The sequence below is a fragment of the Falco cherrug genome, chromosome 13 (genome assembly GCF_023634085.1).
Source record: "Falco cherrug isolate bFalChe1 chromosome 13, bFalChe1.pri, whole genome shotgun sequence".
NCBI lineage: Eukaryota > Metazoa > Chordata > Aves > Falconiformes > Falconidae > Falco > Falco cherrug.
Genome location: NC_073709.1, coordinates 34,859,550 through 34,876,032, shown reverse-complemented (window position 1 = coordinate 34,876,032; position 16,483 = coordinate 34,859,550). Strand labels below are relative to the sequence as shown.

The window sequence follows — 16,483 nt, the reverse complement described above, 5'->3', positions numbered from 1 at the left end:
ATTTTTCTACAGACCATTTTATTTTAACCTCTCATGTAAGATTTTCTCATTTGACTAGCCCACCTCTGTTAGTCACAGCTGGACACACCCCAAAACTGCTTGTCACAGCCTGAGGAGGTAGTTGAACACAATGCTTTGTGACCATATCCACGCTTTAGAGACCTCTGAGAGAGCTTCTTTGAGCCCTGGTGGCTTTCTGACTGTCCAGCAGCATTTTTGCAGGCATGCTACTTGCATTCCGTCTGAGTAGCAGCTGTACCCAATGTTCTTTCTGGTCTCCAAGATGGCTCACTTCCTTGACGAGGCTGTCATTCTGTCACAGCTGTTATGTTGCTCATAACTGAAGCAATTTAGTAATAATACAAGCTGTTGCTTCGTGAGTCTGTTTTTGAAGTAAAATCTATATTACTTAGCCTGCATATTGGCTCATTTAAGCATTTATTTATTGTGATCAGTCTTGCCTCCTGGATATGTCTCAAATGAGCAAAAAAGTAATGAATGTGCCAGGGCTATAGTAGGCGTTCTCAAAATATAATGGATAAACCGGTTCTAGGACGGAATGAAGAAATGTGGCCCCAGTTCGAAATGTGAGTCAATCCCAATCCCCTGGGTGCTCAAACTCTCCTTCAGTTTGGGAGGAATTCAGAAAGTGGAGCTGCGAATTTTCCTGGACAAGCACCTGCAAAAATGGTGGTCAGCCCACATGATTTTTGCCTTTTTGCTTTGATTTGCACAGGGAAAATGAAGACGTGGTTCCCGTGGGCCCTGCAGCAGTGCTGTGGAAGGCAGGAGGCCGGGGGAGCAGGCTGCACCCGGGAGGGGGAGCTGCCCTTTACAGGGGCCTGGGCAGCCTGAAGAAGTGGATTGATCTGAACATTGTGAAGGTTGTTGAAAGCAAATGTGACATCCTGCCTCTGGGACATGCTGACCCAGCCTTGGGAAGCATGTGAGGGGCTGGTGATGGCTGGTGCCCCTGCAGCTCCAGAGGGTAAATGGCTGCACCAGCAAAGAGGGCAGCCAGCAGCCAGAGGGGAGTGATTGGGGTGATTATAGTCCCCTCTACTTGGGACAGGGGATATCCCACCCTGTCTGGGGGTCCCCAGTACAAGAGACAGAGGAACAAACCGGAGTGAGTCCAGTGAAGGCCACCAAGCTGGCTGGGAGCTGAAACACAGGGCATTGAGCAGAAGACCCAGGTGGGGTTCTTCAGAAGTCCCTGCAGACGTGAGCTATTCTATGGTCCTATATGCAGACCACCACCTCTAATTCCTAGAGATGTCAGATGACAGGATGACTCCAGAGAGCTCGTAAACAGCTCAGACAAGCTGCCGGTCCCTGCAGAGCAGTGTAGACTCTATTAAGGCTTATTTAAACACATGAGGAAATCCATGGCCAAGCTGGATCAAGACCCACCTTCCAGTGGGCCAGATCCTTTCTGCTGCAGAGCAGTGGGTGGCACGCTGCTAAGGATGTGGCAGTGCCACTGCCATGTGTGACCATCGACTGGCCCCCACCCAATGCCAGCAAAAGATGCATTGGATGAAGGCAGCAGGGAGAAAAAAGCAGCGAACAGCTGCCTCAGAAGCATGTAGCTGGGAAGCAGCAGCGCTTAGCTCTCATGATCTGTTGTGCATTTTGTAGATGATTATCGATCAGTATTGTTTGGTTTTTTCTGTTGAAATCCACTGCAGTATTCTCTTTAATGGAGAACAAACCAGTTCATTTTCCTGTGTCTTTCTGTTCAGTATATGTTATGTGTACATATATATATGGATGTATAAGGATGTATACACCTGTATGTGTACATATATGGCCCTGGCTACAAAACAGCATGAGTCTGAAAGAGGGGGAATGCCTCTGAGTTTTCTGGAGGGACAAACTGGATCTGAGAGGTATGCAAACACCTGACCTTGTGCTGGGAAGGGAAGGCTGCTGTAACCCACCTGGTGTATCACTCCGGCTGCTTTACCTCCACACAAGCCAGTCTTGTCACTGGTCAGGAAAGTCTGTAGATGGAGGGGTTTGACCACAGCAAAATAGGCCACCACAGAGTTGTCGTCCAAGATAAGTGGTTTTCTCCCCAGATGCATGGCACTGTGGTTGTGTGGAACTGCAGATTGGATTCAGTAAATTACAGATTCTTTCCCACCTCAGACCTTATAAAATCTGTCTCCCAGAGCCCTTTTCTGCGCTTCTGCTTCCTTCCACAGACAGCGATACCCTGAAATGGCTAGAGCAGCTCATTGCGAGAACACTTGGAGGTGTCCAAAGAGGGAAATGTGATGGCACGAAACGAGTTGCAACTGCCTTTCAACAACTGCGTGCCGCAGGGTCACCAGAGCTGCTTCATAATGCATAAATACGAGACATATGTTGTCCTTCACCATATCACCATAAACTGCAACAGTGCTGGCAGCTCCTGCTTTCATTCCCTTGACACAGCGGTGATCCTGGTGTCTGTAACACTGAGTCCTGTCTGTGATGTCTGAAGCAAAACCCCATGTTATGTGTTGCACAAGAGAAGTGGAACCATGGGCTGAGGTGACCAGACTGCCTGAGGAATCACCCCGTGTTGATAATGCAGCAGCTGTGAGCAAAGCCATGTAGCCAGCAAAGAGCATTCCTTGTGCTGGCCTGATGCAGAAAGTGGAGCTGGTGCAGGATGCTGAGAAAGGCTGGATTGGTTTAGTTGAGAAAACTGACACTGTTCTTGTCATCCATCTCCATCTCTGCCTCCTGCCTTGGATTTGAAATTGTCTCAGCCCAGGACTAGCTACTTGGACCACATCTTGCCCTGAAGAAGCCAGGTATATTAACAAGGTCTCCTAGGTGCAGCCCTTCTGCAAATACTCATCCTTGGTCTTGTGTTGCTAATAGGCAAGATTAACAAATTCTGAGACTAATGAATTAAACTCTTCTCCTGCAGACTGTGTGTGTCATGGCCTGTTGTGCACTGACAGAAGCTTCACCACTGGCTGGGGCTTTTAGCAGCCTGAGTGTGTGTTCTGCAGGGTCTAACACGCAGTGCACTCTCTCTTTGTGCCCTTTCTCTGGGAGCAGTGACTGGGCACATCTCTTCCATTGCACTGCTCCTTGCTGTGAAGTATATAGGCACTTAACCGTATTGAAGAAGTCCACAGCCACTGTCAAGTTCTGTTGAAAATGGCCACTAAATTAAAAAGTCCCTCAGGTCAGAAACACCCTCCGGCCAGCCAACATCGTGTGCACTGATGCAGGAAGAAATTAAGGAGAGATTACAGAGAGGCCGCTGGTTGTTGGCTGCCTGTGAATCTCCCCCGCAGCTCACCAGGTGGTATTTCCCCAGCTGTAAAGGGGGGCATGGCACCCAGCCCAGAGAAGGTGATTGCCACTGATGCTGCCATGGGCAGGCAGGCAGGCCCCCCATCTGCCCCCCCGTCTGCCCCAGCCTCAGTGTACAGTGATGCTCCCCAGCAGCTTCACTGTGCCCTCCTCCTGCCTCGGCAGGGAGCTCATGCAAACTGGCCACCCAGTGGGTGTTGCATGGGAGATGGGAGAAATTCATTTCAGGCTGACAGAGCAATAAAGAGCGCTCGAGGCAAGGAGGATTCCCGAATGAAGGCACCGAGAATCAGTGGAGGTATCAGGGGGTTATGAAATCCCATCAGATGGCAGATGTAATGTGTAATTAGTCTCTGACCCAGCACATTAGTTGCTGAGAGTCTTTCTGTTCCCTTGAGCTCTGAGACTTTCACAAAGAGGGTTTTTTTCTTCCCTCTCGGTGAGTCTCCAGCACTCCCCATGAATCTTTTGAGGTTAATCCACAATGACATCCTACATTATACGATTAAGCGGAGCCTTCCAACCCTGGACTTTACAGCTTGATATTTTCCCTTGTAGTAGATCTTAGCTATCATTACAGCTTGTCATCTCGTAAAGGTATCCAGTGCCACTACTTTGACATTTCCTGACTGAGCCAATACGGGATGAAAGTCTCACTTCAGAAAGGGAGGGAAGCAATGAGGCAGCTGCAGCCTTTGGGAGACTGGCTTTTCTCCTTTCTCCCTCTAGAATGACAGAAACCTTTTGTAAACTGAACAGGATCTCTCTGTGTCCAAACACAGGACAGAGCACTCTGCAACCCCAAAAGTGATGTTTATTGAAAATTAAATTGCTTTTAAGCCTGGAGAGAGCATAAAAGGAGCAATGGCTTCTGAATAGCAGGTAAATTTAAGGGTCGAGCTCAAGTTGAACTGAATGACAGGTACGTTAACTCAGTTTCAAAAAGTTGCTTTGAAAAACGAAAGCACACAGAGTAATTTTCTTGGTGTCCCTCTATAGATAAATAAGCTTTCAAGGGTCTATCCTTACCTGTCAGTACTTCCTTCTGACTTCTTCCATTCATCATGCACAGCAGATGTAGCATCCCTGTCTCTCCTCCATGGTCCCACAACCCTTCCTTTCCCAAAGGAGGGGTTACAAACAGAGAATAGACATCAGCAACAAGCAACCAACAATTAATAATGGTCATCTGCAAATTGCTTTCTTAGTTCAACGATTGCTGACAACATTTCATAGGCAGTCTTGAATGGTATGGCTCTAAACAGCAGGAGTAATTGCTACAGCAACTTATGAAGATATTCCTGTACCTGACTGTAATTTGCCAGTTCACACAGGTTCATATGCTGTGGCATCACTCAGAAATGCCAGCATCATCTGGGTAAGGCAGACGCACATACTGGTCTCTCTGCCAGCTTGCCTGAGCGCACAATAGGAAGTTCACGCCAGATTTATTCTGTCTGGGGGAAGACAGGTGGGACCTGCTCTGACACAGAGCTTATATGTGGAAAGATAACATGACAGCTTATTTTTTGGTACATCTGAACCAGTGGAGCACTTGTCAGCCCATGGCCTGTAGTGGTTTGCAGCTGGTACTCAGAAAACAAAAGCTGGTGGGGTGGTTTCGGCTGCAGTGTGGGTTACACAAGCTGTTCTGTCTGAATAAAAGGACACAAATTTGATGTGGCTGCCCAGTTTCAGAGCTGTGTTTCCAGCTTAAGCAACAGGGACTTGTGATTTCATTTGCACACATACCCTCCTCCCTTGTGCTGATGAAAAGGGCTAGAAATCTCCCCACGAGTGTTTGGAAAGCTGTTTCCTGACTTTGCCAGCCTAAGGTTTTCGTCAACATCAAACAAGGTCATAGGCAGCCCAAGGCATCACTTTTACCTTTGGTTCTTGCTGTTCCTGTTGCTCTCAGATATCTTATGAGAGCCCAAACCATGTTTGTCTTTGCTCTTTCTATCTGGGCCCATCAGGATGGCAGGGCTCTACACGTCTCCCAGGCTGACGCAGAAAGACATATTGGTGTGCAGCAGAAAAATTGATTTCCACAGCTGGCATCTTCCAGGAGTATCAGTGCAGGTGGTGAGATATATAGCCCACCCAAAATTGGGGTGAGCCTCTCTTTCTTCAGAACAGTCATGTATGAAAACTGAAAGCGCTTGATGTCGCTTACATGTCTGTGAATGTGCACTGACTTGCTGAAACCACACGTCTTTGCAAGGTCACCCCAGACACTTGCTCTGCTCCTGCAGCTCTGTGAGGGTCAAGACCCTCTCTGCCAGGATGGCCCCACCGGCAGGCTGACCTGAGCCTGCTGGCCCAGGGCACACTACAAACTACAGGAAGGTTTGTTTCAGGTGCACAGGTAAAGCAAAGCTAGATCCTAAAATCTGTCTCTGCAACAGGCTGCTTCAACATCTCAGGTGGGTGGTAGCTTATAGCTGCCTCCTCAGACTGGTGCAGTGAGGTGACACGGACAGTGTTTGAGAATCAACGTTTAGAAATGCAGCAGCTGAAACGCTGCACCAGCTGCTCTCAGCCCACTGCAGGCTGAGCAGAGGGTGATATTCTTGCAGCAAGGGAATCCTTTAAGGCAAATGCATCCTCCTGCAAGCTGTAAGACAGCACCAGCACACCCCGTGTGGTCCTTCTTGCATGGTCCTTCTTGCTCTTCCACCAGCTGCTCCTGCACAGAGGTGGTTCCTCTGCTTCAGCCACATCACAGCATGTGACAATCCCAAAGCCTGAGCTGAGGAATCCCTGAGTGAAATGCTGCCTCTGCATCATTTCCTTCAAATTTCTCCTTCCTCCTCATCAGAACCTTCCTAACACTGAGAAGCAAACCCGTCCCACCCAGCTTCAGAGATCTGTGTTTAGCAGAAGCTCAGGCTGTGGCATCGGTGTCAGTGGCACGTTCTAGTCTTCATGCCGTAGATTTTTCTTTAAAGGAATATATCTGTTCTGCCAACCAGAGATGCTGCAGCGGGCCATGCCAACATCACTGACCTTAGGAAGAAGCAGGTTCCTGTTCAGCTCCTGACTGACCCACAGCCCTGGCTCAGTCCTGCAGCCCACGCTGCAGATATTCAGCAAACTAGACCCAAACTAAGGCAGAAAGCTATCAACGGGAGCTTTACCCCCACTTTGGGCTACAGCGAGTCCCAGGTCTACCTCCCTGGGATGCAAGCCCCCTCTAGGTTCCTGCTCACCCCCCTGGACTGCCATGGCAAGTGGCAGCCCCATGGTTCATGGTGGGATGCTCCAGCACATACAGCCCAGAGGCACACCCTCAACTTTCAGCCAGGTGATGCTCTCAGGAGTGCTTTTGCTAGGCAGGTCTTCCCCACAGTGCTGCTCCTGTTTACTGTCCCTTGTGGGTTCTTAGAGACATGCAAGCCTGCACTCCCCAGTTTGGCATGCTATTTTTAAGGCTAGGTGCAAAGGCCTCTATATTTTTAAGGCCGCCTGTATGGGAAAATTTCTTCTAGCTCCAGAGCTGACTTTTGCCTCTCAGGTCCATATTCAGCCTGCAAAACCATTATCAAAAATCGTAAGGCAGACCCCTCAACCACATTAAAAATGACATTATTATTATTATTGTTGGGCATGTACAATGACCTTAGAGTCTCTGTATTTGCTTTCTAAGTTTTTGAACTCCAGATTAAATTCAGATCAGACCTCTCTTTTGAAATGAAAAATCTGAGTTTCTTCTTCAATACCATCTGCTCCAAAGTTCAGGCTTTGAGAAAAAGAGTGAATTCCCCACAAATCATGCTGAGATAAGGGGAAAGCACATTATACATGGCAATCTGTGTGTCAGGGGCAAAGAACAGGAGGCTGTGGTGAAAGCCAAGTCCTAACTGAAATATGTTGCCTTGCCCAAATTCAAGCTCACTGGCACCTGCATGTTGCTAAAGTGAATGTGTGCGCTCACTGGTCTCACTGCACATCTCACATGCTGCAGCACGTAGAGCCTTCACACAGGGGTAGGGTGGTATCCTGGGGGTGTTAGCTTGAATCCCAACCATCTTTCTTATGATGAAACACAGGCAAACACACTTAAATCAGACTTATTTAGCAAATGGATTAGTTGTTGACGTGTGGTGCTCAGCTTTGGGGTCTTGGATGGGGCTTAATATGGCCCCCAAAGATTCCCAAGGTGGTGATGGATGAACAGGAGCCCATGGTCCGCAACCTGGATGTCACCCATGGGCTGAGTGAGACAAGAGCTCTGCTGGCAAAGCATGGGGCTTCTGCTGTGAGTTGATCCCTCCCAACAAGACGTAGGTCCCAAGGACCTCCAGCCGTGCACACCACCTCCTCAGCTGACCAGCACAGGAGTCACCATGTGGCAGGGCTGCATCTCTGCCCCGTAACAGTGCGAGACCTTGGGAGATACCCACATCTGAATGCACAGGGCCAGCCAGCTATTCTGAAGCACTCAGGACCCTGAAGGGCCACTGGGCTGTACTGGTGCATGCCAGGAGTGCAGCTGAGGGTGACATGCCCTATACTGCTGCACCTCTTTTCCCTCCCCCTGGTCTTTGTGCTTAGTTTAGACGAAAAACAAATGGGAAAAGGCCCAGGTGGGAGTCTCTTCATTAAATAATCAGTATTCAAGACAATAATCCTTGTCTGCTTGTTAGATAAGGGCTATCCTACCACCAGACAAGCTTTTCTCTCAGGTGTTACTCCATTATGAACTGAGGCAAAATAAAATCTGGACTGAGATACACGTTTGACAGAAGTCCAGGCCTGGCATACATGACCTTGTAGTCAGATAGGTCTAGCAACTCTTCACCCTTTAAAACAACCAAGAAAGAAACTTCCCATTTTTCCAGAACAGGAGGAACACTTTGAAATGGGGCAAATGTGAACCAAAGCAGTCATAGCCACCTCATCTCCAGGGGGAAGTGAAGCGGGACTGCAACACACATCCCAGGTTGGTTTTTAAAGCCATAACACACTGCTTTGGAGAGCCTGCTGTCAGCCCCATAGCTGGAAACCCTGTGCATTCTCTTGGAGGAATAAGGAGGCAGCAGATTGTGCCCTTGTCCCTCACCTCCCCAAACCCAGATACTGGCCACTGGGGCAAATACAGAGTGGGGACTCTCACTTGCCCACTTACTACTGCCTGGCTTCAAAGCGAAGGGGCTTCCATAGCAGGTGTTAGGGAAAAAAACATTGAAGAGGAAGAACCACAAAATTGACTTTACCTTAATAGGGCAACCTGGCCAAACCTCCCTGCATTTACTGGGCCCTCAGCTTTAGCAGTGGCTGAGGATGAATGATGTCTAGGAGTACGTTGCTAGTCTCCAGGCTTAGTTTGAAGCCCAACAAATCAATGCAAAAAAAAAACAAACCAAAAACTGTCAGTGATTGCAACAGGCCTTTGGGTCCAGGTACAGTATGGGATGGTCCATATGGGTGCTCCTTCAGCTGGCTGAATCTGGGGTACTGGGGCAAGTTTCACTTAGTCTAATGCTTCACAACCATCCAAATAAAGTGCCACACGGAGCATCAGCAGCTGTATACCATGTGTTTTAATAAACTGTATAACTAGCAGAAAAATAGGTTTGTATGTGTTTGCCCTCCTCCCCCGTAAAATAAAAGAAGTAAAATTAAAACCAAAATAATGCCAACCCCAAAACAGGAGAAAAAAATGGTCCCAGAACAAAGCTGACACACAATACAGAGTTGGAAAAAAAGGTCTTTGATGACATTCTTGGTAAAGAAATTATTTTTGTAAAACACAAGGCAAAAAAATGCTTATTATTTTGATCAGTTTCTCGCTCTGTGTATATATATATGTAGATACATATATATCTATGCTGATACACCCTTGGTGGGATGAAATGGTACATCTGTAAGACAAAGAAAAGTAAAATGTTGACTCCGGGGAAGGAGCAAAGAAGGAAAAAATGTATCGTTTCAGTCAGTGAAGTAAGGACAGTGCTAGAGTCCCTTACAACGTACCATTGCGCTGCTTGTCGAGGGACATGCTTGTCTCCCCATGGCTGTGCTGTGTCCCTGTTCCACAGATGAGCTGTGAGCTTGTAATCTGAGTGGTCTCCTTCACTGCTCTATGTATGAGCAGGACCCCAGAAATGTATGAAGCATTCCTTCCCCTGGTTAATTCCCATGCTTTACCATGATTTTTAATTTAAAATTGATTAGTATTTCAGTTTGCATTTTTACCCCTGGGCTTCTAGCACTGACTGCTCTGCAGGTCTCCACAGCAAGGCGGAGCAGCCCAGATGAGCGATATGCCACAGGAATGTGCCGTTACTATGATGTGACTGGATGGAGGAATTCACTTTACAACAGTTCTCATGCTACTTTGACCTCACACTCAGTCTGCAGAGCCACGTCATGCAGTAACCTCAGCTGTTCTGCATTGGGTGGGCCTGTGGGTCACATCTTAATCCAAAAACAAGGAAAGGAAAGAAAAAATATTTTTTATTTCCTTTTCTCCTTCCATGGAAACCTACCCACACAAGAATAGTAGGCAATACCATTCTACGCTGTGGTCTCTGCTTCACTCTTAGACAAATGAGTCCTGCACTCAAAAAAAAAAAAAGAAAACATGTTCTTCCTCCTGTTGTTATATTGCTCTTTCTGAGAACCAGCCACTGTCCATGCTTTCCCAGATCTCAGTGCCGTGCTTAACAAGCAAACTAAGCACAAGCTCATGCTGGCTGCAAAGTTCAGGTCACCAAGAAGGTATTAAGAAACAGCTCAGTTTGCCAGCTGCTTGTAAACACCATATTGCAAAGAAGGCAAAGGCAACGCACCCCTCTCCACACCTCCCCCAGCTTCCTTCCTTGTATTTTTTTTCTTTTTTCTTTCTCGGTTTCCTTTTTTTCTCTCTCTCTTTCTTTCTTTCGCTCTTTTGCTCTTTATCTCTTTCTTTCCTTCTTTCTTTCTTGTATGGGGGTTCATGAAGAGAAGCAAGACTTGTGCATCACAAATGGAGGAACTACCCCCACCCCAGCCAGCTTTCCACCCTACAATAATGCACAAGCCCATCTTATCCTGTACCTGCCCCCAGAAGGTGTTTGTCTCTTGATCTTTTTGGAAAATCATGCAGTCTGATCTGCTGGGGAGTTCTGCAGTGCAGGTGCTGGGCAGCTGGTTCTCCCTCTTTCCTGAGGTTCATAAATGATTGTTTTTGGACAGATAGGCAATAAGAGCCACAGCCACCCCAACGTAGATGCCAGTTCCAATTGTGATGGACAGGACAGCCAGGAAGAGTGCTCGCCGAGAGCTGGAGCTTGCATGATGGAAGTCCCCCTTGGCTACTGCTTTGTTTGTCTGCAAGACACACAACAACAACAATGCAATATATTTATTTGTATCACCTGGAAATGAAGATGCGATGCTCATTTCTTGGCTGAAACATGATCCTGGGATGTGACAGTAAACTGGCTGGAAATCAGATACTTTTTTAGTCAAATGAGGTTACTTGCACAATTTGGACTATGATGGAACCAATGGCATCTCAAGCAGTACTTTTAAGTGCCTTTAAGATTTAACATATCCTAGGATTTAATGCTATGCATCACGATGTCTCCTGAGATGGCTCAGCTGCCCCTGAGGAGGTGGACAGATGGGCTGGGAGCCAAGGGTCTGCCATGTCTCCTCCAGACCCAGCTACAATCCCCCTTCTGTGAGGTGGCTGGGTTCCAGCCTGGCTGGGAAAGGTGAAAAGGGAAAAGCCCTCTAAAAGTGTCACTTGCACAAAAACATTCTTCCAAGTCAGCTCAAATGGTTGATCCATTCTTACCTGGACAAGGACAAGACGGGCTGAATTTTCCCTTCCAGAGCAGTGCTTTTTCACATTCTGACTAGGCGGAATGACTGGCCCAGGTTCTCCACCACGGAGAGACCAGACACCATGTTACCTCGCATCCACCTTAGGCCTGAGCTTTAGTGCAGGACAAACACCTGGGAAACCAGAGCTAGTAGACACTGTTTCAGCCTTGATTCAGATGAACACTTACGCATATGAGCAAGGGCAGTTCCCTTGATTATCAGATGTGTGATGCACATGCTTAAGTGCTACTCTGAAGTGGGGCCACTGGTGTTAGAGCCATGCTCTTGTCTCTTGGGGGTGGTGCATTCCGTTGGATGTGTCAGCTGGAAGAAGAGTTTCCATTTTGATGATATTAGAAGTGGCTTTTGTGTCTTCTGCTACGGTTCCCAGTAGCTCAGAAGACTAATCCAAAGCTCTGGTAATTGTATCACATCTTAGATGTAGCTTTGAGTACCCAAGCAGGTGCCTTGAATTCAACCCGATCAGCCGAATTTCCCAGAGTTACTGGTCAGGCATTTTGGCTTGAGCACAATGAACCTCAAAAAGTTACAGCTTGTTAGTACAGCTGTCAGTAATGAACACAGGAAGCAGAATTGCAGCTGACTGCGGATTGTCTCCTGTGATGATCCCATGGTCACCTGGCATCAACGGGATGGTCACTGCAGAAAGCTACATCTGGAGTTTGAGAAGTATTCAAATATCAGTCCTTCTAATACACCCTTCTAGACACCTTCAAGCCCAGGACCCAAGACAAAAGCAAAATCACTGCTCAAAACAGGCAAAGGAAAGTTAAAATTGGACAGGACTGATCCACCCATTGAGAAGACCACCTAATGCCATTTCAGTGGGTCTCAGTCTCACAGCGTGATGAAAGCAGGACATCATTTTTACAGGCCATGATGCGATATCAGTAGGGTGACCTGGCAAGCAGTAACAGATCTGTCACCAACCAGAAAGGTCTTGTAGAAGCATATGAGGTCCATAAGTTCTAAGACAGTCTTTGTTCCCTTGTTACGAGTGAAGAATTTGTAATGCTTTTAATTGTATTTCTTCACAAATGCTTGATTTGCTGGGACACTTCTGCTTCAGTGTCATCTGTTGCTCTGTTTTCATCTTTTTTTTTTACTATGTTGCTACTCAGAACAATTTACAGCAGCCAAATGACACACTGAATAAAAGGCTTCTGGCCTTTCTGTCAATGACTATTAGGAGAACCATCTCTTCTCATTCATCAACCTAATTTTTTAAGCACAATGCCTTATAAATGTTGCAGGCAGAAACAATGTCAAACAATACATACTAAAAGAGAGAGAAACGAGGCTGCAGGCAGGAGGAAAATGATAATTTCAAAACAGCAACATATAAACAGCTTCCAGGTTTACATCTAGCGTCAAGTCCTTTAGTTTAGATGGAGAAGGCATCCTACTCACTTTGCAGAGGGTGTCTGGCCAGGCCTCTCGGCAGGGTGACCAAGGATTTTGTGAGATTCTTGTCTAGGACTGCCAAACGCTCAAAAGAAAAGCCCTTTCTGAAAAAATGCCAGGGGCTTTGAGGATGATAGACATATATGTTAGGGTCACTTAAAAGTGTTGGCAAGGAAAGGAGAGAAAGCTTTAGAAAGAGTTGGCCATTAGCTCTCCTCAAAGATTTTCTTTGAGCATCTGCTACCCATCACAGCATTAATAAAAGGCTTCAAACAGAGAGGCTCCTATTCACTGAAGTTGGGTTGGATTTGTCAGGTGGAGGTAAATGCACAGCACTGAAGCTATTTGAGCTTTTGGATAAACCGAGGTAACCAGTTTCAAGCCCCAAAATGGAGCAAATTTTTGAAAGAGCTGGAACATTTCAATCTGACATTTCTGAAATGTTGCGTTATGTTACAGAAAATTCTGCAACATTTTGGGATGACCTCTTTTAAATGAAACTTTTAGCAGTTTCAAACCAGTACTTTTTCACTTAAAAATAGATGGAAACTCAAAAGGAAAAGAAACCATTAACCAAAATGTCACATAATCTGAAAATTTGACAGTTTGTCTTGGTTGGATTCAATAAAAGATGTCGGCTCTACCCAAAATGATGTGTTGCATGACCCAAAGGGATTCAGAAGGCTGATTTGTCAAGCACTAATAGCCTTTTTTCTGATAGGATCTTCAACCTAGCAACAAACCTGCTCACAAAGAATAGCTTTTTTTCTTGATGAGTTCTCTGAGGACAGCCCTGACCTTTGTGAAAGGGTTTGACCTATGGTGCTAATCCAGCTTTTTGTTAAAACATTCAGCCCAGCCAAAACCAGATGTCTTGTCTTAGTCACGTGCTGCCATAGAGTTGCTGAACTCTGCAGCTACTGTCATTACAATATCACTTGATTTTGCTTGAGGAACAGGACTGCACTTTCATAGAAGTTCTAGTTTCCGACAAATTACCTAATCTGAGTGTGGGTTGGTTATTTTTTTTCTTTAAACTTCACGCACATTTTGTGACTTAGCAAAATCAAACCCCTCCTATATTGAATTCTGAATGTCGAGTGCATTGGTATGGGCACACAGAAAGGACGATCTTCTATTCCTCCTTTATTCCATTCAGAAAAGTTTCCACTGAGATGGAGAAATAATCAATGCAGAAACCATTTTCCATCAGTGTTAAGAGTAGTCTGAAAGGATTTGCTTATCACTGAGAAAACTCTTTGTTGCTATTCCCTAATTAGCAAAACCATTCCATTACTCCCCAATGTCACTAAACGCGAATTACAGCATTTCTGCAGGTTTAAGCTAAACAGATCTGGAAAGTAGTTACTACACAAAATGCAAATAAGGCCAATTTTAATAGGTTAGCATCTGGCAACTAATAAGCAGTTTTTCCTGAATTGTTTTAAACAGGATCAGGTCTTTGGCATCTCTGTGCACTTTGAGGAAGTCCCTTAATTTTGGTACCCATCTTATGACACAGCCCATTTGATGCCTGACACAGGAAAGTGATGCTCTGTCTGGGGGCTTGCACACCAGGGATGCCTGTGCTCTAGCAAACTCTATGTGGGAAATGAAGACAAGAATTGTCTTATGTAGATTAGAGAGCCCAGTCAGACCCGGTCTCACCAGTTTTTCCTTGAGGTGGTAGAAAATGTGATGACAATGGTTATTAAACCTAAAAAGAAACCCAGATATCTCAATGTAGACAGTGGTCAGGCTGTTCACTTATCTTCACAGTGTCAGTACCTCGGGTACTGTTAGCTGAAAGATAAAATTTGTCTACACAGAAGGACTGGCGACCTAAGCCCATGATCAAACACCACAGACAGACAAGCAGACACAGTGATTCAAGTCACGAGAACCAAAATAGGTACAAGTACAGAAAGTGGCATCTGTTGCGGACCCTTCCTGGTAATTGTTGCCAGCCACAAAACCGGGACCTCAGGCATCAAAACAAATCCAGTCTTCATTTTTGACACATTAGAGGGAAAAAGAAGTATTTCAGATAAAAATATTGAATAAAGAAAATACCCCACCAAATTCTGGTTAAAAATGAGGTCACATTTATGGTGTTCTAGTCTGCAAACCATTGCAAAGCAGGATGTGTTAGACTGATGCTGTCTCCGCCTTCACTGAACAGCCCCATGCTGTATGCCCACAGTGCCTGTGATGGGCACGCTCTGTGCAGCCCTGGCTGCCACGGGCACCCTGCTCTATGCAGAAGCCTTGCCTGAGACTACAGATCCCTGCATCCACCCAGGTGCTCCTGCTCAGTTGGGGGGGGGGGGGAATGGGGTAATGTGCACCACCAGGGCCCTTGTCAAGCCTCTGGGGCTGATGTGCCAAATGGTACAAATGTGTTTCTCCACATGCAATGTCCAGCCATTCATACCCAGCTGGAAATGGATTTCTGTGAGCTCCTCTTCACAGATTCAGCTCTGGGACTCTCTAAAACTGTATTTGCTCTTGTTACTTCTTTGCTCTGAAAAGCAAAGCCCCAGATACGAATATTGCTGGGCAGAATATTTAGCAGGTATTAACTAGCCCATCATGCTTGACTCTGGAGGGTAATGCAGCCAGGTACAAGAATGAAGATCCAAATGCCCTGCTAGCAAAGGGCTTGATTCATTACAGCCTTTTCAAACTAAGTGCCTTAATTTAAGTAGTAAAGAATACAAACAGCTATTCTAATGGGCTTAAAAGTGGCTGCAGAAGTAAGCACTTTTCCTAATCAAAATTATATTATCTGTGGAGTTTCATGGTACTTCTATCCATTCACTTCTTCTCTTCCCTGGCAAGACTGTGGATGGCAGCCAGATGATTGATGAACCAATTTCATACAGTCTTTGGGCAGCAGCAGGACCAACAGGTTTGATAAACAGAGCAGGGGACAAGTGCAAGACATGGGATGAATTATGAGTGTGGGATAATTCATCACACAGCACCAGGGAAGTCCCCTCACTGCACAGTCAGATTAAATACTTCTCTTGCTAAGGGTCTGTGTCCCTGGACTACCCCTGCCTCTTGGTTCTCCCTTGGTCTGTGTCCTCTGGATGCCCAGATATGACTATCAACTTGCCAGCTTCTGGAACAGATTGTGATGAAGGCTAGGGACTCCACAGCTGAAAACAGGGGCTTGAGCAAATACCAGCCCCCAGTCAATCACCTCTTTAGAGGCTTTGGAAGTACGCCAGAAAGTGAGGAGGGGCAGGGGAAGAAGGGGTAAGGAGATCTGAAAGGTTTGTCTTAGTTTGTTTAACTAACAAAATGAATGTCGTCTTGTAGAGAAACACTTTCAAGGAACTTCCCTGGAATTTCTACTTCAGCTTCTGCAAAACATATTCATCATGTCTCTGGGCTGCATGTTTTATAGGCTGAGAGAAGATGAATACTGTACCTCCACAGCTGCAAGGCCAAAAAATTCTGCTACATCTCACAGTAGTTCATATATCATACTCAAAAAATACCTTCTGGTATGCTGTATCTGAGAACAAGAAACACATTGATCACAATTATTAATCCTCCCTCATCTCCCTGAGGCTGGAAAGCAGGAATGGCTTCGTGTAGGAGAAGAAGAGTGTATCCTGACCCCTTTGGTCCGGTAATGGGAAGATTTCTTTTCATGGGTGGAAATGGCCAGCAGGGAGCAGGGATGCAGAAGCTCCATGGAGCCACTGGCCAGACCCTGAGCCTTCCTCCTCAAGTGTCATGCAAAAAAAAAGCCACAGAATGAAGAGTAACTTATACAGAAAATGCCTCTGCTCCAGTACATCCTCTTATCCTTCTTCTAGCCAAAAGCTCTGGCTACTGTTTTTAACTTGCTCAACATATACTTCTGCTGATTTCAGACTTCTGGGCAGTATCTTCCACATGCAGG

General features: G+C 46.2%; 1 protein-coding gene across 1 annotated transcript in view; it reads right to left on the bottom strand.

The window, feature by feature from the left end:
• Window positions 1-8,893: 8,893 nt before the first annotated feature.
• Window positions 8,894-16,483, bottom strand: part of SYNDIG1 (synapse differentiation inducing 1) — a 76,418-nt gene continuing 68,828 nt past the window's right edge. The window contains exon 4 of the mRNA XM_055726230.1: window positions 8,894-10,638. Coding sequence (XP_055582205.1) covers window positions 10,480-10,638 — 159 coding nt within the window. The 3' untranslated portion in view covers window positions 8,894-10,479. The remainder of the gene's footprint in view (window positions 10,639-16,483) is intronic.